The sequence below is a fragment of the Vigna umbellata genome, chromosome 3 (genome assembly GCF_029865625.1).
Source record: "Vigna umbellata cultivar VRB3 chromosome 3, Vumbellata_1.0, whole genome shotgun sequence".
Lineage (NCBI taxonomy): Eukaryota > Viridiplantae > Streptophyta > Magnoliopsida > Fabales > Fabaceae > Vigna > Vigna umbellata.
The window spans coordinates 8,514,772-8,538,141 of NC_142167.1; the positions used below are offsets into that span (position 1 = coordinate 8,514,772).

Here is a 23,370-nt window from a genome sequence, read left to right on the forward strand (position 1 = left end):
ATAGAAAAATATGACAAATCGAAAAGATTAAAAAAAAAAGATTCATCAACACTATCCTCAGCACCATTCTCAAACTTCTAAACTCACGCAAGCATCCGTACAAACCCTCTCCCAACAACATAAAAGCACATACATCACTAACCCATGATCATCGAAAAGTAAAGAGGAACGCCCTTCGCTCTACAACCCCTCTTCCTAATCCATGCAAAACGAAAGGCACCCTCTCACAGCTCACGTCACACTCCCACTCTTCTCACACCATAACGGCCCTTTGCGATAATTGAAAAACAAACCAAAAGATGTGGGGCAAAATCATGTCCAGCCCAAGGAGGATCCACCACGGCCCAAGACTTTCTCATACTCTCAAATAACCAAGGCCATGTAGTTGATAGCATAATACAAACATCAACATATAAACCATACCTTAAGTAATTTCGAGAATTTAAATAAAACTAAAATAAATTAATTTCTTAATCACTTCCATCACATTTTCTTCGTTCAACAACACACCAAAATCAACCATGCAATACCGTAAAATATAATAATAACTTAAAAAGGTATATTCATTTCACACGTGTCTTACAGTTGATACGAATTTCTACTACTAGAAGCTCATTGAGCTTGCCTCCATCCTTGATTGGAAGGATTAGGAAAATGGTTATTGAAGAAATTTTTCCATCCTTGGTTTCCCATATAATTGATTTCTTTAGATTAGGAACTACTAGGAATTTGGCAATGGCCATTAGGATGGTTATCTCCACAGAGATCATCCATTTCACACTGATATTTTGCCACTCTCAACATAGTAACCTCCCCACAATGGCATATTTGGCTTCCAACGAATCCTCTGAATGAACCACCACGAGAGCTCCCCCATGAGCAAGACGAACAACATTGATTCAAAGACATTGTCAGTTCAAACCCAACGCCAAAATGAGACAACAACTGACCACAAACCACTTCGCCAACCAGACAACTACACTACTGTCAATACACAACACTCAAATCCAAACCCTAAACAACAACAGAAAGAAGAAGAAGACAAACAAGATCAACAACATCCACCACTGTACTGTGTTCGCAATGTAGGTGATGAACTTTGTTCTCTGGAAGAAATCAAAATGCCTTGTGCCCTAACTCAATTTTTCCCTAATTTCAATAACCCAATGTGTAGTATCCACCTCAACATCTAATTGTTTACCACGTCACCACACGAGACAACATAAAAATGACACGTTTACCACTATGTACTGTCCATATCATCAGACCATTAACTCCGTTTGTTTCTTTTTAACGAAAAGGGACGACATTAGCACAAAATTTGCTAATTAAGAACAAACTAGACACTTTTTTTTAAACAAGAGACCTAATTGACACAATCGAGCATAACTGGGGCAAAAGAGACTATTAAGCTTTTTTTATTTACGAAACTGTCACCGATCATTTTTAACGTTGATTTTTTGTGGTCGAACATTATATGCATGACATAACATTAAAGGTTTTTTCTACACTAGTGATATAAGATCAAAATAAATTAAAAGTATAAATATGAAGAGCAAATTACTAATTAAAATAAAAAAAGGTGAGTTAATTATGAAGTAGAATATTTTGAATGTTCTAACCTTTTTATAAAAAGTATTCAAAAAATCATACACTTAGAAAAAACAATCTTTTAAGACTAAACAAAACTCTCAACTAATACACAATACTAACAAAATATATCAATCAGAGAACAATAAAACACATGGATAAAGATTGTTGATTAAACTGATAATGTAAAAACAATCTTAAACTGCAGTAGGCTAACGAGATTTGGTCGGATGTAAAGGTCATAATGCAAAGAGCCTATATAATAATAACAAAATAATAAATAAAGGCTTTCAATGACGTCAAGACTATTTTTTTTACATGAAATACATAATTTTTTAAAACATTGAAGCTAATAGTTTTTTAAATATATTTTAAAACAATACACAAAGACCTATGTATGAAAAAAAAATTTGAGTTTAAAAAAAAAAAAAAACTCTATAAAGCCTTCAAACAATTGAAATATATATAAGAAGAAATTATGAGTTACATTACATGTGGATTACGTACTCAGCTACAATATGAAAGTATGAGTACAGTTAATTACTAACTTTAAAGTATTGCATTCATCTATTACTTTTGTCTCACTACAAGTTAAATAATTATGGGTTTAAGATTTTCACTTTTCTGAAGATAATCATTAATACAGGTACCATCATTCTAATTCCGCCTAGGAACCACCTTGAAAAATTAGGTGTCCGAAATATATGTGGTGTGCAAATGTTGTATCATTAACCTAATTATATGTCGAACAACCATCACTTATGCAGAATTAATTAGAAAGAGACATGAACAGAAGCTAGCTTTTCCATGAGATTCAGAGTCACTCATTCTCAGTATCATCATCACAACACTGTCATCACAGTTTAGAATTGAAGAAGATTGTGGAAATGGTAGGGTCTATGAACACAGTGGGAGCATAGGAGGGGCCACCATGCCTCATTTGTGTGAGAATTAATTAACTTTTTTTCCCTCAGACTGTGGAAGCTGTTTCATTACGTCAACACTGTGACAAGCTGATTAAAATGTTTTTTTTTTCATTGCACATGGAATATGGACCACATGATATAGCAATATAAGAAACAATAAGGAGAAAAGATAATAATGTAAGAAAATAGTCTCACTGTCTTAAGTATTTTTGGTTGTTTTATTTCAACGTTAAAGATTGGTATGCATTACTAAAGTGAAACTTAAATCTTATACATGCAAGAGAAAAATATACTTTTGCAAAAAATCTGTTTTTCTATGTAAAAGTTGAGGTGTGATTTTCTTTTCTTCATCACTGAAAATGATGAAAATAAAGAAAGAAATATAAATGGAGTCATTAAGGTGAGTGTAAAAATGAGGAAGTCAAATTGCATTTTTTTTTTTTTGGTTTTTTTATTAAAGTTATAGTTTCCCTTAATAAGTAATATAAGTAAAAGATTAAACTTAAAGGTTAGTGTATGAACTAACAAGATAAAACTTTAATGCTAATGGGAGAATGAGGAATAATGCTTACTACCACATATCATGGTGTAAAATTTATTTAAACTATAAAATTGAGAGTGAAGTTTATTAAATAAGGTTTGAGATATCTATCAGGAAAATAATCTCTTCTAGCCTATCTCCAATAAACACATAATTATACAAACTTTCTTTATATCTAAAGACTTATTAAATTATAGGGACAACTCATTAATTCCTCATTTTTATCACAATTTTCTTATATTCTTTCTTTTATATTACTAGGTGTAGAACTTCGGTAAATATTTACATGAAAATAATTCAACTTCAATAATTTTTAAGCAATATTTGATTTATAAAATAAGCTTATGATATTGCACATAAGGTTCTTTCTGCATAAAAAAAATGGAAAAAGGTTTGGTAACACTAAACTCTAAAACATTTGGAAAAGAAAAAAAGTGCAAATACAAGCATGTGATATGATGTAATAGAAAAAGAAAGATTGGGAAAATAATAAGTGTTAATGAATGGTTTAATAGATAGATATACTTATATGACATCACTCAAGAAATTAAGGTGTAAAAAGTTTATATGAATTGAATATTGCTATGTTTAAATTGGCATTTGGTCTGAGGCATTAGTTCCTCTTGTTCCTTCAGCATTTGCATTTTGCCTCTGAGACAAATTCACACACAGTGAAACTTGTTGGTGCAGAAACCTGATAAATAGACAGAAAGAAAAACCCTTTTGAGAGAGTTTTCCTTTGTTGCATTCTTCACTCTTTGTTAATTGGTTGTGTCTCTATCGGTTGCGGGTAGAGGTGGCAGCACAGAGACTCTTTTATTTTCCTTTCTTCTCTTCTCTTCTCTTCTTGGTCTGCCATTTTTCCTCTCAAAGCTTTCCCACCAATTCAGCTCTCTCTGACATTGAGATCTATCTCATCTCACACTTCCTATTCTTTAAGAGAAAACAATCCAAACAATCCAATAATCCAACAACAACAACTATATATACACTTCATCACTTGCTTTTTCTTTCCTTCACCATTTTCTACTTCCACTCTTCACCCTCACCTTTCTTCTGCCTCTTTCTTTCTCACCCTTTTCTTCTTACTACTAACTTGCTGCATACAAAATCTACTGTGTTATATATATCAGTTTGCTTAACTTGCATCATATATATTCACTGTCAAAGGCCAATTCAATTTTCTGAGAAACTCTCTCATCTTTGGTGGAAGATTTTGTACTGCACCACTTGATCTGCTGCTTCCAAGAGAAATCAAGGTAGATATTTTCATCTGTTGCTTGATCTGAGATCTTTCACACCACCCTCTTTCTGATTTCTGTTTCTGTTTTCTCTTTCACTTTACTTCTTAATTGTAGACTGTGTATGGTGCACATACCTATGTATATTGCTTTATTTCTCTGCACATACTTACATGTTTGTGCTGCAAATAGATACATGTTTTGCAGATTTAGAACTTTTGGTGTCTGTGGTTGAAGAAAAGACTGTGATTAATTCATTTTTGCGTTTTGAATCTCCATTTTCTTTGAGGGTTTCATGAACTTTATCCTTTGGGAGCATGGATTATGAATTAGTGGGAATCACAATGAGTGTCAATCACTTGTGTGTTCTCTTATTGTTTAGTGGATCGTGCATGTCTATTGAGGCATGTCTGCTGACTATGTAGGCATTTCACATGCATAATAATCATGGCCATCCATGCTTTTTTCTACATCTATCTATATCTATCTGTATCTATATATTTCTATAACAAGAATCAAATTTGGATCACATGTTTTGTTGAACTCGACCGGTTCCAACATTTTCACATTCTTTATTAAATACTGCATGGAGAAAAGTGCTATTCCCTACTCTCGCCTTGTAAATTAGGGAATTTTTTTTTATAGACCCAACAATTATTCTATTTTTCTGTTTCTACTCTTTTATGTTAATTATTCCGAGACATCTCTGATTAAAAATTATGGTGTTCCTCATCTGTGTTGCATAATTTAATTTTTTTAGGCTAATCTTTTGCATAACTAGCTAGCTAGATTGTAATTGCATACAAGAAATATGAGGAAATATACTTACATTTTATGCAAAGGAAATATTGAAACATTTAAGCTTAGTTATCTCTAACTATTGTTACTAACCTTAGATATGCTTTCAAACAAAAAAGAACATTTTATGAGATAAAAATGCAATATTTATTTTATGATGCAAGTAAAAATTGTTTATGAAAGTAAGTAATATATAAATATAATTCCTCAAAAGAAAAGAAGACAATTGCAGGTGTAAAAAGTAAAACCTTTTGTTAGAAAGTTAAACGAAATTATGGAAAGAATTTTATTTTATTCTCACCTCCTTCATGGTGAATTAGGTTAAAAAATTATCCTCTGCATGCTTCCAGAAACGAGCTAAGGAATAAACCCTAATGTTGAACATTTATCTGTCATTAAGCTGCTAGCAGAATCTAGATCTGCATAAAATTTATAAGTAGATGTTATGTTAAAATATTGAAAGCAATTTTTAACTGATTCTGACTTCTGATTATGGATCCTACAAAACTGTATCAGAAAGAAAACATTATTAGACAAAGATCACGTTGAGAAATTAATAAGAGAAACTTCGGAGTGCACTCTTTTTTAGTTTTTATCTTTTGATAAGCAATTTGCAGTGCACTCTTATTATTCATATGCATTAGTTCTTAAGTAGAGGTGATTATTACCTTCAGTGTCTAATATTGATAAATTTTATTAATGATTGGACTTAGAGGTTTTAAACCTTCTGCATGCATTTCTTACCCTTTGTTAGATTTATTTACTTAGAACAACACAAGCTTATGTTTAAAGATAGTAGCACACTATATATCTGCATGATCAATTGTGTTGGCTTTTCAGAAACATATACAATTTTCTCTTGTGCCAATTGTTCTATTGTTTTTATGGTACTATATTTATAATCAACTTGTAGAAAATGTGCATTGAAAGCCAAGCATACACACACACACATATATATATACAATGCATATAGAAGATTGGCTTACTTTTAACCCAAAATCTAGAGTGATTGGATATACAGATCTTTTCTATTACATATGAAACTTGAAACTTATACTTACATTTAAATTATTCTAAAATATATGTATTGTGTTCATGCAGGGATCAAAGTGAAAGAGGGAGAATATGAATAGTTTTTCTCATGTTCCCCCGGGTTTTAGGTTCCACCCCACTGATGAGGAACTTGTTGACTACTATCTGAGGAAGAAAGTTACCTCAAGAAGGATTGACCTAGATGTCATAAAAGATGTTGACTTATATAAAATTGAGCCATGGGATCTTCAAGGTAACAGTAAAATTGGATTGTAGAATTAAAACTTAACAAGAAAGTCACTGATATTTTGGTGTTTTGAAATTATGAAGAGCTTTGCAGAATAGGAACAGAAGAGCAGAATGAATGGTATTTCTTTAGCCATAAAGATAAGAAGTATCCAACAGGAACTCGCACAAATAGAGCAACTGCAGCAGGGTTTTGGAAGGCAACTGGAAGAGACAAAGCTATCTATTCAAAGCATGACTTGATAGGAATGAGGAAAACCCTAGTCTTTTACAAAGGTCGAGCACCCAATGGACAAAAATCAGATTGGATCATGCACGAGTATCGACTTGAAACAGATGAAAATGGCACACCACAGGCAAGTTTCAGAAATTATTACATTCATATATGACTGCAGAGAAAGAAGCTATTCTTCTCATGATTTAGTTTTGTTCAATAAAACTTAATCATGCATTGCTTTTTTTATTTTCATTTTTCAGTTTATTTTTTATATATGTAGTTGGTGCATGTATCAGACAAAACTATTGCACTTGATTGCACATGTTGAGTGCTCATGTATGATGTCTGTATGTCATGCTTATTTCTTTTAAGATTTCTTTAACTGGAATATATGTGTAGAAAACTTTATGATAAACATATGGGGTGTGATTGGATTCAAAATAGAAGTGCTTTCAAGAGTTTCTCTACTGAGAATACAAAGTTTTCTTTCTCTAATAACAGACTCAACTTTTCTAACTTCATATCCAAAAACATTCATAAACTTCAAAAAAAAGTCACTGAAATCACATTTCCAAAAGCACTTAAGTATGTGGATTTATGGAAGTAAGTGCAATTATTCTGATACTGTGTTAGCTTTTGTAACTCTTAAGCCATAACTTTTTCTTGTTTTTTTGGAGTCTTATGCGTGGTTAATGTAGTTTCAACCGTTTTTGTCTGTTTTTGAGTACAACGATTGATCATTGAATTGAAAAAAAAGAAATGTGATATGGTTTAAAGCAGGAAGAAGGATGGGTTGTGTGTAGAGTATTCAAAAAGAGACTAACAACCATGCGTAAACTGAGTGAGCATGATTCTCCCTGTTGGTATGATGAGCAAGTCTCTTTCATGCAAGACATGGATTCACCAAAGCAAAGCTCTCAACCTAATAATTTGCCCTACCAATTTCCATATCCATGCAAGAAAGAGCTAGATTTGCCATACCATTTGCCTCTCCAGCTTCCATTGGAGAACCAAAAACTGCTTCAATCTGCCTCCAACTCAATCTCACCATATGCTGTAGTAGAACAAAACCATGTCATGCACCAAGTTCAACACTCAATCATGCAGCAAGTTCAACACTCTGCTCAGCAACAAAATTTTCAGGCAGTGTTTGGAAACAATGCCAATGAACAAGTGGCTGATTGGAGAGCTCTTGACAAGTATGTTGCTTCACAACTCAGTCAGGAAGATGCACCCAAAGAGAACAGTTTCTCAAACACAGGCACCAACAACAACATGTTTCATGTGAAGAACAATAGCAACATTGAACAGTTGGGAGACATGGACAAGGAGGAAATGATGCCTGAAAATGCCTCAACTTCAAACTCAAGCTGTCCAATTGACATGTGGAAATAGTGCCTGCTTCAATTGATTTTGAGTTTATACTATTAATAGGGTACTATTAGTTAATATCAGAAAATCCAAAAAAAAAAAAAGAAAACTTACAATTTCTTGTACATAATAAGAGAAATGAAATACATGACATTAAAGCTAGTGCATGTGAACTCCTTGGCTTCACCTCTTGCTAGCAGCAAGTTGAAATTTATTGGAATAGAAAAATAATCTGTAGAATATATGATCATATTTCCTATGAGAGATAAGCTTTGCAGAATTTGTAGTTATTGTGTGGTTGGCTCTAGCCATATAAGATGATGTTATGTTTGTATTTTAAAGTCAAATCAAATAGTTATAGAATAAATGAATATTCTTTATCTTTTTTTATGTTGGTAATATTATTTTAAATTTTAATTAACGACTTATTGATTATTTACCTTCTTTATTTGTATTTTATTTTGTCCTTGTCTCTAATAAGGAATAAATGTTTCTATTATTTAATGGGGTGTATTGAAACCTAGTTCAAAGCGACAATTTTCTATAATTTTTTACTTTTTTATTTTAGGATTTATTGACATTTTTTTTTAATTTAGAGTACTTACTTCATATAGCTAGAGTGAATTTTGATTTCATCATTCTTGTAATATAATAACATAATTTTTGGAGAATTACCATGCCTACCTCTACCCATAGCTTATCATTTCATAGTATACTTTCTATTTTAGAATTGATTTAAAGGAAAATTTCAAATTGATTTTATCTGAAAAAAAGAAATTATATTTCTTAAGTTTATTTAGCCAAGTACAAAATTTTCCCTTGTATAAATAGATATCTACAATAAATCAAACAATTATTATTAAAAGGTGGCGTTTTATATCAATTATTAATCAAAATTGTTGTAAAAAAATGACCTATTCGCAACAATTATAAACTAAATCAATGTAGTATGTCCAATTTCTATACACAAAAAAGTGTTATTTTAGGGTGTATTTATTTACGTTAAAGTGGAAACCGATTATGATATATATATACTTTTTACATTAATCAAGAACTGATTTCAATTTTATATTTTTTACATCAATTAAAACTTTGAAAATAATAGATAAAAAATGAAGTTTAGCCACAAATCACAAGAAAGATGCATAATTTGGCCGTTAACAGACAACAAATATAACACAATTTCTGATAGATATTTAAATACGAAATATTTCACTGAATTATTAATTATTTATATTCACCTGAGCATGTGGTCACATCCTTGTACTGCGTGTTTCCTTTCCTTGGCAGCAAAGATAAAAGAAAAGGTATAATTATTAGTTACATTTGTTGGTCGAGTATCAAGCAACACTAAGACAAAAGGTTATGGAACCATATAAACACATTTTTTTAATACATCTTATTATAAGACCCATTTAAAGGGAAGAACGATAAATTAAATAATAAGATAACCCATGTGATAAAAAAAAACAAGTTAAATATAGAAAAGTGTAGGGTGTAAAAGAATTATAGTTATGAATTAACAAAGATATTTTTTCACCACAAGTTATATACATATGTACCAATCTTTAATATTTTAATAAATATGAAAAGATAGAAAGAGCGTAAAATTGAATGGATTTTATAAATAATATCAGAGAACCACTTCACATTTAGTTAAAATTATATTTACTAATATACATATAGTATATGTGAATAAATATTTATAGATAATTCAATAAAAAAATGACATGATCAGTAACAAACATTATTGAAATAGATTAATAGATTTTGATATTATATTAAGAAATCAATTTGGTAATGTGTTAAGCTAAAACTTACTTTCTAGTAGATCAAAGGGAAATATTTATACAGACAATGCGATAGTTGAATGTACTAAAAATTTACAGGATAATTATTTAAAAAAATTACCAATAATGAAATAATTGAAGTTGGTGTAAAACTGTTGTGTTAGTAAGAATAATAAAATTTGTTTTCAATATGACTTTTGGCCCAGTACCAGTAATGGTAACACATGCTTTGCTGCCAAGTCTCGCAATATATACAGACAAGTTTTGTAATCATATGCTTTATATAAAATCTCTTGGAGGTTTAGAAGGCAAGCAAAACATCAACCACACATTTTCTAATCTTCAAACTACAACTTAGTTCTCTAGTTATTTCATCTACCACCTAATCGTGTAAACAAATTATTAGAGCCATCATCATCATATTATATATATATATATATATATATATATATATATATATATATATATATATATATATATATATATATATATATATATATATATATATATATAAGGATCAAATCATTGTGAATATTTGACATGGAATGTAACATAGCATTGTGAGGCATAACAGGATTAACTAAATAAAAGTTTATATAAGTTGACTAAGATACACAGAAGTAACTGTTCCTGTCAACTGAAAAAGATACCAACTTTGACAACAAGACAACCATATTCTTGGTCTGAAAAGAGAATTCAATCATATAGATGAATGACAACATTCCCTTTCTTGTTGTATATTACTCTGAGAAGGAGCATGACTAGGTTGGTAAACAAAACAAAGAATAAAATATAACAAAGGTGATCACAAATATATAAGGTAACTTGAGCAAATTTTAAAACATAGCTCAAAAAACAACAATATAAGTGAAAACTGAAAGGAGAAAAGTAATTAAAGTCTATACATGAAATTAAATTGAGCTTAAGAAAATTTGTACTTTAATGAATTGGCATCATATTATAAGTGTTTTAGAGGAAGGAATTCAATGAAACTCAAAGTATTTGAGAGATATATCAAGAATCAGAGAGTAGACGAAGCAGTTTTGAAACTGATAAGAGGAAATGAAGAAGGAGTAACTTGGAAAAAAACAGAGGTATAAGTAGCAATTGAGCATGAAGTGTAAATAACCAAGATGGTAGATTGAGAGGAATGAAGAAATAGAAAGAGCCATATGGTGATGATCCGAGATGATAGATAGGAATCTAGGGTTTAATATATAAAAGAAGAAACAGAAGAATAAATAAATAAGTAAAGAAATCATTTTTTAATTGTTTTTATACACATTGCATTTGGTGCTTGTGAAGCCATGGTTGGTCATTTTATCTTCTTAAAAAAGCACTCTCAGACAACACACTCATGAGAAGAGGGAGAGAGATGCATAAAAATGGGAGACAGTAAATGAGTAATCAAATGGAGGAAAAAAAAAGTTAAGTCAAAGTTAATTATTTACTATAGTTTCACATGCCATCATTTCCTTTGATGAAATTAAGTTATTATATATGTATTTTCAACAACCTTGTACTCCTTATTTATGTCAATTTTTTTGTCTTATTACGGAAAGTTATTGGACTTAAAGGCTGCTTGATTATATTATATTTTATTTATTTATCAATATTTTAAATAAATAACAAAGTGATGTGGATGATCGATTGTGTGAGCTTAGGGTGTGTAAAGTATTTATTTATTTATTTATTATTACTATACATTGTTTGAAATTGAAGGAATGAAGGTTAAAACATCATTCATTCAAATCCAATTGAATCATATGCATGTGGCTGTTATGTATCCCTTAACCTACACAATAATCATCTGAATATAAATGCCCACTTAACTTTGTTGAATAATGTTACTACATCCATTGAATGATATAAATACATTCATATAAACTCCAAAAATGATAACCAATTCTATTCACATATTCATACAATTCATAATCACAATTCTTATAAGAATTAAATAAATGTAAAAAAGATTAGAAATTTCTAAAAATAGTTAGAAATTTGTATAAATTTTTAAAAATAATTAAATTTATTATATTAAGGTTTTGGATTGAAAGTGATGTGAATAAATTGAACTTAAATCATATTTATATAATTTATCTTTTGAATTTATCACTTTCCATCTTATATCAACTATACAACGATCTTTAACTTTACACCAAAATCCTCTATCAAGTGTTGTTATTTTCATAATATTATAGAGAATTTGGACGACATTGTTGTGCCATTTGGAACCTCAAATTCTCATAGAAAATGAAAAAAATTACATTGTGGCTTGCTGGAAGATTCCCAGTTGAATGAAACTCTGCACGTGGTGTTCCAAAAAAATTAATGTTAACGCATATGAAAAGAAAGAGAATTGAATCACTCATTTTGTTACATTATCAATTCATATTAATAAATCTTCATCTACTATTTATAGTGGTTGGTCTTATAAATTATGTCTTAAAAAGTTTGTATAAAATTAAAATTATTTGAGAATTCATAACACGGTCCATAACACAAACGTAAATGCTATAATATATTTTCTTATTGTTGTTCACTTTTTATAAAAAAACTATACCCATAATCAAAATAAAATATACTTCATCTGTTACTTAATATGTGATGTTTAAGGTTTGCAAATTTTAATAATTTTTTAATTTTTTTCAAATATACCTTTTTATCATTTAAAGTTCTTTTCTATAGTAGATATCACTTATCTTTATTTTTCTGCAATAAATATCTTTTTTTTTCATACAATATCACTTATCTTTAATGACTACCCACTAAAAATATCCTAAATTTGTTTTCCCCATTGAAATGAAAATAAATTTCTTTTCATGATTTTAATATGAAAATGTTATTAAAGATATTATAGAAAGACTTTTACTTCCAATAAACAATTAGTTTATACAAAAGATTCTATTTATATTATCGAATTAATATATTCAAGCACAATCTTATAGATCATAAAAGAAATACTTTAATTCTGTTGAAATTCTTGAAAGGTAATATAATTTTCAACTTTACAAAAACGTAAAATAAAAATAAAATTCGAAAGAAATCAACAATTAAAAATGAAGAGAGTGGGTAGTCATTATAGTGGGAATTGGATTTGGTGGCAATAAATGAAGGTGCATTGGGAAGTGCAGCTATAAGGACATTAAAATTTTCAACATAGTTGTTGAGTTACAAGGAGACAAAGACAAAATGAATGAAAAATTATGAAAGTGTTCCATGATATGCACTTGTAACCATGTCCTAGGTGGACCTCTAAGAATGCTTGTTACATTCAACTATATCTATATATATATATATATATATATATATATATATATATATATACACACACACACATAATTATAAACTATTTATCCGTAACTAATTATTTAGAAAAAATAATTACAGCAAAAACGAACAAAAGCCTGATACAAAATTATACAATGATTAATCTGTTTAATTCCAACATAGCCTCAAATCTCCTTCATGTTGACATGTAAAAAATGTCTCATTAAGAAAATACATTTTCTAAACAAAGAATTAAAATGCACCCAAATTTGAGTACACTACATGACAGAATTATAGCATGGATTGAAATTTGAAACTGACAAAATCCAAGTAGCTTTTAAATGAGCTTTTGGTGATAACCATCTAAACAAAGAAAATGTGTATAAAGCATGACATAGCTAAACAAAAACATTTGAACTTTCTTTAGACAAAGAAATTAGTAATCCACCCTTTTCACAATTCTATAACTACATGTTGGGAATCATAAAAATGTCAACAGAGCATAAGAACAGAATCTTAGCTAGCTTGGATGAGAAAAATCACAGCAGAAAAAATTCCCAGAAGCACTGTGAAAAGGTTCAAGCTATGCCCCAAAGTAGAAGCTGCAGAAAATTTAGAATTCGACCTGCAGGTAAAGACAAAGTACATTTAACAAGAGAAGACAAAAGGTAGTAAAAGAATGTCAATGCAGCATGAGAAATATGGTGTACGTCTGCAAGTACTTGAGGGCACCACAATATAGAACATTATCTGGTGCAGTCATCTCAGTATCACCCTTTTCTTCTGGATTGATGATCCTAAGATAGGTTTCTTGGCCTAGGTACCACCTGTCCAGGTTTTCTGCTCTCAGGTTCCATGATCCAACGTTGTCAAGGGATATCAGGATCGCTGTCCATCCTCCAGGAAAAACCTGTCCAATGCCAACAAACAACCATTCACATAGAATTCACTATCTACATCATATGAAAAACTCGAAACATTTAACACTTCCAAAGTGCAACTTATTGATTAGATATACAATTATATTATCACTTTCTGACTAAATCTCATACAAAGTATTATAAGCATTAAAGCTTCCAGTTTTCATGAGTATTGGAAAAATACATGAAAAACAACTTACTGTAGAAATAATCCAATCCCACCATATCACCCTTTTACATTTACAGTGGCAATTTCTTACCTGAGTTGTGCAGCGAGATATTGCATCCCACTTGTTATAAGAACCTCTAGAATTTTCTGTCCAATCACCGTAGTCCATGCTGGATTCAACAAAAAATGTTATGAACAGTGACCACAGACAATATTGTGCACTTCAAGAACAAAAGGAAGGAAAAGAGATTCTCACCCAACTACAAAAAAGGAGTAGCCATCCAGATGAAAGTTTTGAATAGAGGAATCATTGTTTTGCAATATAACCTCAATGAAGCCCTTGTACGTAGCATTGATAATTGATCTGTCAATTTTTGGTGTTCTGTTCATTGGCTTGCTGGGAAAATCAAGTTTATATATTCCTTTTAAATCATGCTTGTCAGCAAGCCGGAATGGAAGGTCAGGCTTAAGAAATGAGATTCCATTAATAGCAGCCCGATTTGTACCATTAATCGGCACCAGTGACGTAACCTTTAACACATAAGTATCAGTTATATTGATGGAGCCATACCGAAAGGATCCTTGAGGATTTGGACGAGCACCACTAGCAGATGTATTTTGCCTGCTCAACAGAACATGAAAGATTCAGTTCATACACAACTGTGTGTGAAAACATAAATAATAAACAAAATACAGAAACTGATGTTTATGTCCTTTAAACTTGTCATAATCTTTCATAAAAATGTTTTAGTAGTGGAAGAATTTGATGACACGTTAGCCTCATTGACAATGACTATCACGATGAATTTTCAATCCGTTTGCTGAGGAATCAGTTCATTTAGATTGAACACAATATAACAGAATGAAATATGTTTGCTTTATATAAAATACCAGATGAACCAAAAGACAAATAGATCAAAGGATAACGTTATTAGCTGCATTCACTGTGATTAAATTCTCTATGATATCCAAATTCTGAATGACAAACCTGACACTTCTTGCTTGGTTCATCGAAGCAGTCTTGTCATAAAAATCAACTGGTGGGGGAGGCAGAGGACCACTTGCTGGGCCCTTGGAATTTGAATAGTGTAAAATTGCAACACCAGTAACTTTCTGCCACAAAGACTCATTCACAAACCTGGCACTGGCAACAATATAGTAGTCCGTACTTGCATTCTGGTCAGTAGAAAGCAGAAAAGAGTAAGACTGGCCAGCATGAATATCGAAATTGGTAAAATTTGATTGAGTTGTGTAATGCCCCTCTGTCTCCACCAACAGTAGATTATGATTTTGAATTCGGAAATTCAAAGAAGTTGAGATCCCCACATTGTGGACACGAATTCGGTAAGTCTTGCCTGCCATGTACATTTGTACTTTCAGTCAATAATCAAACGTTCCACCACTAAGAAGATAATTTCTAGATGAAAAAGCAATGGTAACATTTAAAGGGGGTAAATAACTTGAAATGGATTTTAAGAAACACACGAAGCCAGCAGAGGCCGATCTATATTACCATGCTATACCACACCATTAATCACAATAGCCTCCAAAGTCATTAGTAGATGCAAAATATGGTTATCTTCCTGTCCTAAACTACTACAGTACACTATAAGAAAAAGGAAAAAAAAAAAAAACATACATTTCCTGTGCTAATAGAAATCATGCAGAAATCAAAAACAGGAAATGGTCATACATATTAACATATGATCCTTTTGAGACCGTGCAAATAATGTTACAAAGAGGACAGAATTGTAAGTAAAAAATGTAACAGGTGGAAGCAATGAAAGACACCAAATTCTCCAATAGTAAGTATACATAAAAAGGAAATGGTTAAGATGACAAATGCAAACTGAAAAGATCTTGAAAATAAGGAGAGAGAGAGAGGAAGAGAGAGAGAGAGAGAGAGAGAGAGAGAGAGAGAGAGAAGGTCACAGGCTTCAATGGTGACCTTAATGATACCTTTGAATTTAAATATAAAAGATCATTCGCTAAATAGAAGAGAAGACTAAATTACCTGGATCAACTGTGATTTTTTCATGATCAATGCCACTAGGAACAAGAGTAGTGTTGTACTGGAAGGGTCCCTTCCCATTGATGAGAACACCATCTGGTATCCCTAGGTCTTTTCCACCATCAAGTGTTGCTCTAAGGGCCTACACTTTCAAAAAGAATGCATAATAGGAATTGGAAAAATAATCACAACTCACTCCATCTCCCATATTCACAAAAGAAACATTTAACATAAGCCAATGACTAACCGTGTGGTTCTGAGTATACCAATCACCAATGATAATGAAAATATCTCCATCTGGCTGTGGAAAAGGAATTGGGATGATTTCCCTATTATTGATGACAAAGGGACCAAAGCCACCAGAGGCTCTTTGGAAATTAAGAGAAGGGAAGTAAAAGAAACTCCCAATTTGATCCTTGACTTGGAATTGGTACGTCCAATTCCATTTGGAAGGAATTGGACAATTTGTGCCACGGACTCCATCTTGCCATGAGTTTCGCCGCATTTGAACCCCCGGCCTACCATAATCATCAGTCACAAATTTGTCGAATTATAAAACACACAGATGATAAAGAAAGTGAAAAGTAACATAATATAACACTGGAACCAACCATGTCATCAGAAGTTCTTCATCCAATCCATTGTATACATTCACAATTACATGGTTATTGGTTGTAACATTGATGAGAGGTCCGGGAAACTTCCCGTCGATAGCTATGACCTGTGATCACATTTTTCCAACACTGAAATCAGCCAAATTTTTGTCTAAATATTATACTTGAAGTAAAATTAACTAAAGCAAAAAGGGGAAAATGTGTTTTAGGCTCCTCAGTTTCCGGTCAAAAATGGTCTTATTCCTAATACTTAAAAAGAATGATTTTGGTCGTTGTACATTTGACATTTGGTCAATTCCAATCTCACTGAAAAAGTTCTGGAAAGGAAAATTCACCAACTATAAAAGACAACCAAAACCTTAGTTTTCAAATTATAGGGAACTAAAACAAATTTTGACTGAAAATTGAGAGACCTAGAATATATTTTACCCAGAATAAAATTACCAAAAAAATTAACTTGGATGAAATGAAATAGGAAATTGAAGAACTGAATGGAAATGACAAAATAATAGAAAAGTAAAAAGTGGGGAAGAGAGACTCAAAAACCGTGTGTAAAATCTCCCAAATCTCAACAAAAATCCCACAAGGGCCACACCTCAACCCTTCCACCAGCTTCAATATTCACTCATATGGTGTAAAGCACGTATTTCATCAAGATACTAGTTTGTTTAATCTTTACTATTTCATATAGGGGACATTTGCATGAATGAAAACAGAAGTAAAACCAAAACTAAAAGAAAAAGAAAAAAGGTTTACAAAACAGAGACTACGTTTGACCCATTTTCAAGTTTAGCAGAAGCCCAATTCCATACACTGGTTTCACGTTTAAAGAATACTAACACACACATGAAAACGTAAGCTGAAAAGAGATCGTAATTAAAAAAATAAACTCGTGCGATTGATAAATAGTAGAAAAAGAAAACAAGAGCAACCCAAAAGAACCCTTCTAAGAAAAGAACCGGGTTCGATGATTTCCAGTGACCCAGATGAAAAAGCGACGCAATTTCAATGGGAAAGAAAGAGCAGAATGAAGAAGGAACCTGTTGAGGAACACCCAAAGGGGAAACAGTGGTGTAGGAGACGCGCAGTTCATTGTAAACCGTTGGGTCGCCACCAAAACAGAGTCTTGAAAGCAGAGCAATGTGCGCCAACAGAGTGAAGGCAGAGAGAACCATCTTCATGATGAGTTTCCAAAGTGTGTGCAAAACACCAGACGTTACCAATGGAAAACTATATCTACGATTTATATAGCATCATATGATTGTGAAAGTTTCTGGGTTTCTTCAAAATCAGAGAGAGAGAAGAAACGGCTATTTGCATATTTCTAACGCCTGACTTGTAATAAGGGAAAAAAGAAATAAATAAAAATAATAAAATTATATTTCAAAAAGATAGTGCTACTATTGGGTGGACTTTAATTAATTAATTTTTGACCAGTAATTGGTTGAGTCTGTTGATGTTCTTTTTGAAAACATAAATTCAAAAGTCTATATTAATACTTTGGTCTCTTCAATTTCTATTACTAATTATCATGTACAGAGAATTTGTAATTTTGATTTGATCTTCAATTTTATATGTTTTTATTTTAGTTTAATTTAATTTTTATTAACTATTTGATGTCTCTGAGCATGAAAGTTCTTATACCAAGTCATGAGTCTTATAAAATCTGAGCTGATATGGCATAAAAAAAAATAAGACTCACATAAAAATAATATTTTTATTTTGAAAATATATATTAATAGCCATAATTAAATAAATATTAAAAAGAGTGTGAAATTATAAAACCCTTTCATTAATTAAAAGTGATGTGATATAACAAAATTCATTAAATTTATATTAAGACAATAATGACTAGGAAATTAAGATATTTTAAATAATTAATTAATAGTATTGGTTTAATGTTCAATACTATATGCTTTTATTTTGGTTTAATGGAATAAAGCTGTAATACAATTATTAAAGGTAATATATGCTTGTAGTATTCTTTATATTATTCATTATACTTTTATCATAAATAATTTGAATCAATACTTAATTAAAAAGTTGAACTGAAATTATTGAAAGATTAAACTTACCATGAAAAACTAAAATATAAAATTAAATGTTAAAAGACGAAACTCTTAAAACTTTTGTCATGTTTTTAATAATTATTGTACATTAGATTCTTATTTCTAAACTTTGTGTTTAATTTTTATTTCTACTTTTTTATTAATTATTCATGTAACGATTTAAAAATATAAAACTATTATGAAGAATAATGATTTCACTTTCACTTAAGAAATCTCATTAATCTACACAGCAATTAAGGAATTTCAAACCATGAATTATTTTAACAAAACAAGGAAAGAATTTTTCATTAAACAAATTTAGCATTCTATAAAGTTAAAAATATCTCAATAAATCTCTCTGATTCCCTTCCTAATTTTATTAAAAATAGTATTCGTAATAAAACATTGCACTATTTTATTTTATTTCTTTGAAAATAGCTAGGATACAATTTTTTTAAAATATTTTATTTAGAATATTTATTGTCTTTTAAATTGAATACCAAATTTGATAGATTGAAATTTTTTTTTTTCAAAATTAGTTTGAATACCTAATTTCTTGAAGGACTAAAATTGTATTTCTTAAAATAAGATATATTAAAATAATTTTTTAAATTAGAAAACAACACAAAAAGTATTTCAAAATTTAAAGGTCAAAAAACATAATTAATCCTAAAATTAGTAATGTTTTTTTAGTAAATAATTAATTGAGGTCATCCATACTTAATTCCTATTTGAAAACATTAAGTTCAAATTCTATAAATGGAAAACATCCAACCATAAAAGTCAATTTTCAGTATATGTGGAATAATTTAAAGAGGACTGTAATAATCTGATACATATTATTACTAGAAAGAGAGTTATAATTATAAAATACATAAATGGTATTGTAAAAAATAATGATGCAACAGTGTAAAAATAGGTTTGTAATGAATGTATATTTTCTGTTTTTTATGTTGCCTATTTCCTGTGTCTTTTGATATATTAAAAAGGTTTTCAATATTTTTTAAAATATTAAAATTAGTCTATTTTAAAGACATAGTAAGAAAACAGCACCAAAAATGTAACATCCCAAAATACAGTAATTACCATAATTCAGAATTAATTACAATTAACAGTAAGATAAACAGTCTTTACATTAAAAAAAAACACAAGCCAAAAACCGAACGGCTTAATGTGCAGATATACAAGAGATTAGGACGAACGGTTTTACAAAATAAATAACCGAACGCCCCTTTCAAAAACGAACGACTAAACAAAAAGGAAAGACGGACGTCCTACTGCTCCGCTTTCACTTCAACTTCGACTAAATTTTCTTCTTCAATCACATCTTCTAAAGTGGCCTCGCCATCTGCTCACATCCACACGGATGATCATTGCAAGACAGGACGAACGTACATATACAATGGACAACACAAGGAAAACGAAAGGGTAAGCTTATATAATTTAATTCATACAATCAACATATACATTTAACATTTCAATTCACACATACAGCATACAACTTAACATAACGTAACATAGAAATTTATATATACTAGACCGACCGTCCGGACTGTATGAACCGTGTAGCTACAAGCGTCCTTGCACCCGAGTGGTGTAGTAACTGGGATACACTCAACAGCTGCCACTCGAGGTTAGTCCGTTCTTACGTCGCCCATGTTAACTTATGGACTAAGGACCTCCTGCCATTCCCACACATGAACTACTCTCCTCTACGTGAAGATGAGTATCACGGAATATCAGGATGGACCATGCCAGCATTAGCATAACCACAGTCATACTTTACCAAATTCCATAATCAACATATATGAGACGTTCCTCCCTGGAACGCTCGTCCAAAATCCAATATCATAATATCGCTCCATATGGCGTTCACACTTTAATTTATCATAATTCATCATCTTTTACATCTTTAGATTTAAGAGCATAAAATGACGAACGTTCAGTCCTTTGAAGAGTTAGGACGAACGTTCAAGTAAGGTACGGGATGGACGAACGTGACCATCTGGTTGGTCAGTTAAATGAACTGACTCGATTGAAGGTGTGCTGATACTTAGAAAAATTTCGTGATAAAGACGTGGACCAGATCCAATGTAAAACGGAGAGTCAAGAATACTTAGAATTTTTCCTTAAAGAAGTTTGCATACGGAAACCGATGCCAGAAATTGAACGAACGTAAAGAAAAGTGAATATTTTAAAACTTGAACGAACGCTATTTTATCCAAGTGGTTATTCAATAATACGAGCGCTTGGTATAAGACCGAGCACCACTGATGATGAACGTCAGGTAGATGACCGAGCATCATTGATGACGAACGCTTGGTATAAGACCGAGCGCTATTTAGGACGAACGCTTGGCATAAGACCGAGCGCTATTTAGGACGAACGCTTGGTTTAAGACCGAGCGCTATTTAGGACGAACGCTTGGTATAAGACCGAGCGCTACTTATTTTAAAGTATAAAGGTGAAATTTAATATTATTGAATTTAAGGTAGACGACATCTCTATGCTGAGCCGAACGCTCAAACCTAGTAATTCAAATGAGGACGCTCGTTCTCAAACCGAATCCTTCCCGAATGAAAGAATTCCACTCTAAGTCATTTTCAGGGAAAACCGAATGGTATAAGACCGTAAGATGACGAACGTACTTTAACATAGGGAGTAATTTACATTCAGATTTTTCATCTATAACAGATTCCAGATTTCAACATTTCAGTTCATACATTATACTTCAAATATCTGACCATTTATAAACTTCATAACATTCATTCTAATTATTTCATATTCAACATCATCATACAGATTCATTTCATACACCATCAATATCCATGTTCATACTCATACATCTCAACCATCATCCATCATGCATTCATATACATAATGCATACATACATTCATTCATTCATCAACATGCATTCGTTTTCATCAAACATACAACAGTGTATGAATTAAATCAATAGCTTCCCTTACCCGGATCAATGAAGGAACGTCCTAACACAAGATTTTGGTTTCGTCCAGCTAACGTTATTCTACCCTCAATGCCTCTTGACTCTTCTTAAAACAAATCTAATCCACAGAAAATGAAATCCTTTAGACTACACATTTGCATGTAGCCAAAACAACTGGTTTCCAGAAAACCTAAGGACGAGCTACTGAAGGAGAACTTACCAGTTTCAGTTCTTGAAACTGTTCGGTCCAGCTTGTAGCTCACGGTTCCGCGAACGTCCCTACGGTCTCTGAAAGTTGATCGGAGAAGATGGTGGTGAGTTTCAGTAGAGAGAAGGTGAAGGTTTCTAGAGAGAAGGTGGATAAGATGAAGGTTTAAGTTCTGAGGAAGATGAAGAGTGCGTGCAGGTGAGAGAGAGAGTTTTTCAAAACTCAGTTTTGTAAATTCCACGTCCAAACGGACGAGCGTCTCCTCTGCTGACACCTGCACCCCCACTTCTGACTTCAGAAGCTTCGAACGTGACAAGTGGCGCTCGTGCATGCAGCGCTTAGTGCATTTTTAATGGTTCTGCGAATGATGTGGCGTGCATTGATTGTGATTTGACAGATAATCTATAGTGTTGATTTTCTAGGGTCTTACAAAAAATCTAATTGAAAATTCAAATTCATTTATAATAAGCCAATTTGAAAAGTTGATAAATAGATTAAGTCAAATTAAAAAAAAATAATTATATAATATAAAAAGGTACTTTTAGTCTAATTTATTTGGTATCGAATGAAACTAGTTTGGAAGTAAAAACATGTGAATTAATTTATTAGATTAAATATGTTTTTAATTTTCAATTTTTTATATCAAATCAAAGTTTGTTTAAAAAAATATTTAATATATTTTGATCTTCAAAAAAATTTTTAAAATAAAAAATATATAATATTTTAATAATATAACGTGTCAAACAAATTTTATATTAATATTTGAATTATTTCTATTATTTAACACGTTTTAATTTTTAAAAAGTATATTCTTTAAAATATAAATATTTTTTTTAAAAAGCCTGGGAGAGAAAATGACAATAAATCATTTTTTAAAATATTATTTATTAATTTTAAAAACCATATTTTTGTTGTTAAAATAAACTAATAATTTGTCAAACAAACATCACAAATCTTAACAAATCACTTAATCATAAATTCATAAACTCTACACACATTATGGAAATTCAATTTCTTTAAATTTACAGAATATAAGATGAATTTGGAAAATAAGCTTAAAGTGATAGTGGTGATAAAGATGTGGAAAACTTAGGACTGGTAAGAATGATGACAAAAATCGTTTAAACTTTTTTGGGTATTAGAACTCTGAAAAAGGGTCAACATCTTAATATATTAATTCCTTTTCTAACTTTTATGAAATAAATAATTTAATTTTTTACATTTAACTTCCATACTTACAACGTACTTTCTATTTTTTTTTTTTCAATTTAATTTTGACACGAATTATTTTTTGTCATTGGAAATAATAACTAATAGGCTTAAGCATCAGTTGCTTTGAACCCAACATCATCGATATAGTATGATTTGAATTTAATATTTTAAAATTTATATCTAATTATTTAATTTATTGAGTTAGTCAAATATAAATT

General features: G+C 30.9%; 2 protein-coding genes across 3 annotated transcripts; one reads left to right on the top strand and one right to left on the bottom strand.

Moving 5' to 3' along the window:
* Positions 1-3,759: 3,759 nt before the first annotated feature.
* On the top strand, positions 3,760-8,306 carry LOC124819533 (NAC domain-containing protein 7-like). Its single transcript, XM_088109123.1, has 4 exons — positions 3,760-4,316; positions 6,198-6,381; positions 6,459-6,734; positions 7,376-8,306. The coding sequence occupies exons 2-4, from the start codon at positions 6,222-6,224 to the stop codon at positions 7,984-7,986; spliced, it is 1,047 nt and encodes a 348-aa protein (XP_087965249.1). The 5' UTR covers positions 3,760-4,316; positions 6,198-6,221; the 3' UTR covers positions 7,987-8,306.
* Positions 8,307-13,305: 4,999 nt separating this feature from the next.
* SKS1 (SKU5 similar 1) lies at positions 13,306-18,055 on the bottom strand. Of its 2 annotated transcripts, none has more exons than XM_088109122.1 (9): positions 17,777-18,055; positions 16,734-16,843; positions 16,370-16,640; positions 16,126-16,264; positions 15,100-15,466; positions 14,368-14,733; positions 14,203-14,281; positions 13,745-13,932; positions 13,306-13,647 (listed from the first exon to the last, which is right to left on the bottom strand). In XM_088109122.1, exons 1-9 carry the CDS (start codon positions 17,915-17,917, stop codon positions 13,539-13,541), a joined length of 1,770 nt encoding a protein of 589 aa, XP_087965248.1. In that variant the 5' UTR covers positions 17,918-18,055; the 3' UTR covers positions 13,306-13,538. The 2 variants fall into 2 exon arrangements, with proteins under 2 accessions (XP_087965248.1, XP_047147034.2); XM_047291078.2 differs by having other exon boundaries at positions 13,733-13,932.
* Positions 18,056-23,370: the final 5,315 nt, after the last annotated feature.

What these genes read in the sequence shown, in the direction of transcription:
- LOC124819533 (XM_088109123.1), top strand. Translation starts at nt 6,222, where the DNA reads ATGAATAGTTTTTCTCATGTTCCCCCGGGTTTTAGGTTCCACCCCACT. An exon ending in TGAGCCATGGGATCTTCAAG is followed by an intron (nt 6,382 to 6,458) that starts GTAACAGTAAAA and finishes GAAATTATGAAG; the next exon opens with AGCTTTGCAGAATAGGAACA. An exon ending in AAATGGCACACCACAGGCAA is followed by an intron (nt 6,735 to 7,375) that starts GTTTCAGAAATT and finishes TAAAGCAGGAAG; the next exon opens with AAGGATGGGTTGTGTGTAGA.
- SKS1 (XM_047291078.2), bottom strand. Translation starts at nt 17,917, where the DNA reads ATGAAGATGGTTCTCTCTGCCTTCACTCTGTTGGCGCACATTGCTCTG. An exon ending in GGTATACTCAGAACCACACG is followed by an intron (nt 16,265 to 16,369) that starts GTTAGTCATTGG and finishes TTGAAAGTGTAG; the next exon opens with GCCCTTAGAGCAACACTTGA. An exon ending in AACCAAGCAAGAAGTGTCAG is followed by an intron (nt 14,734 to 15,099) that starts GTTTGTCATTCA and finishes TCTGTTGAGCAG; the next exon opens with GCAAAATACATCTGCTAGTG.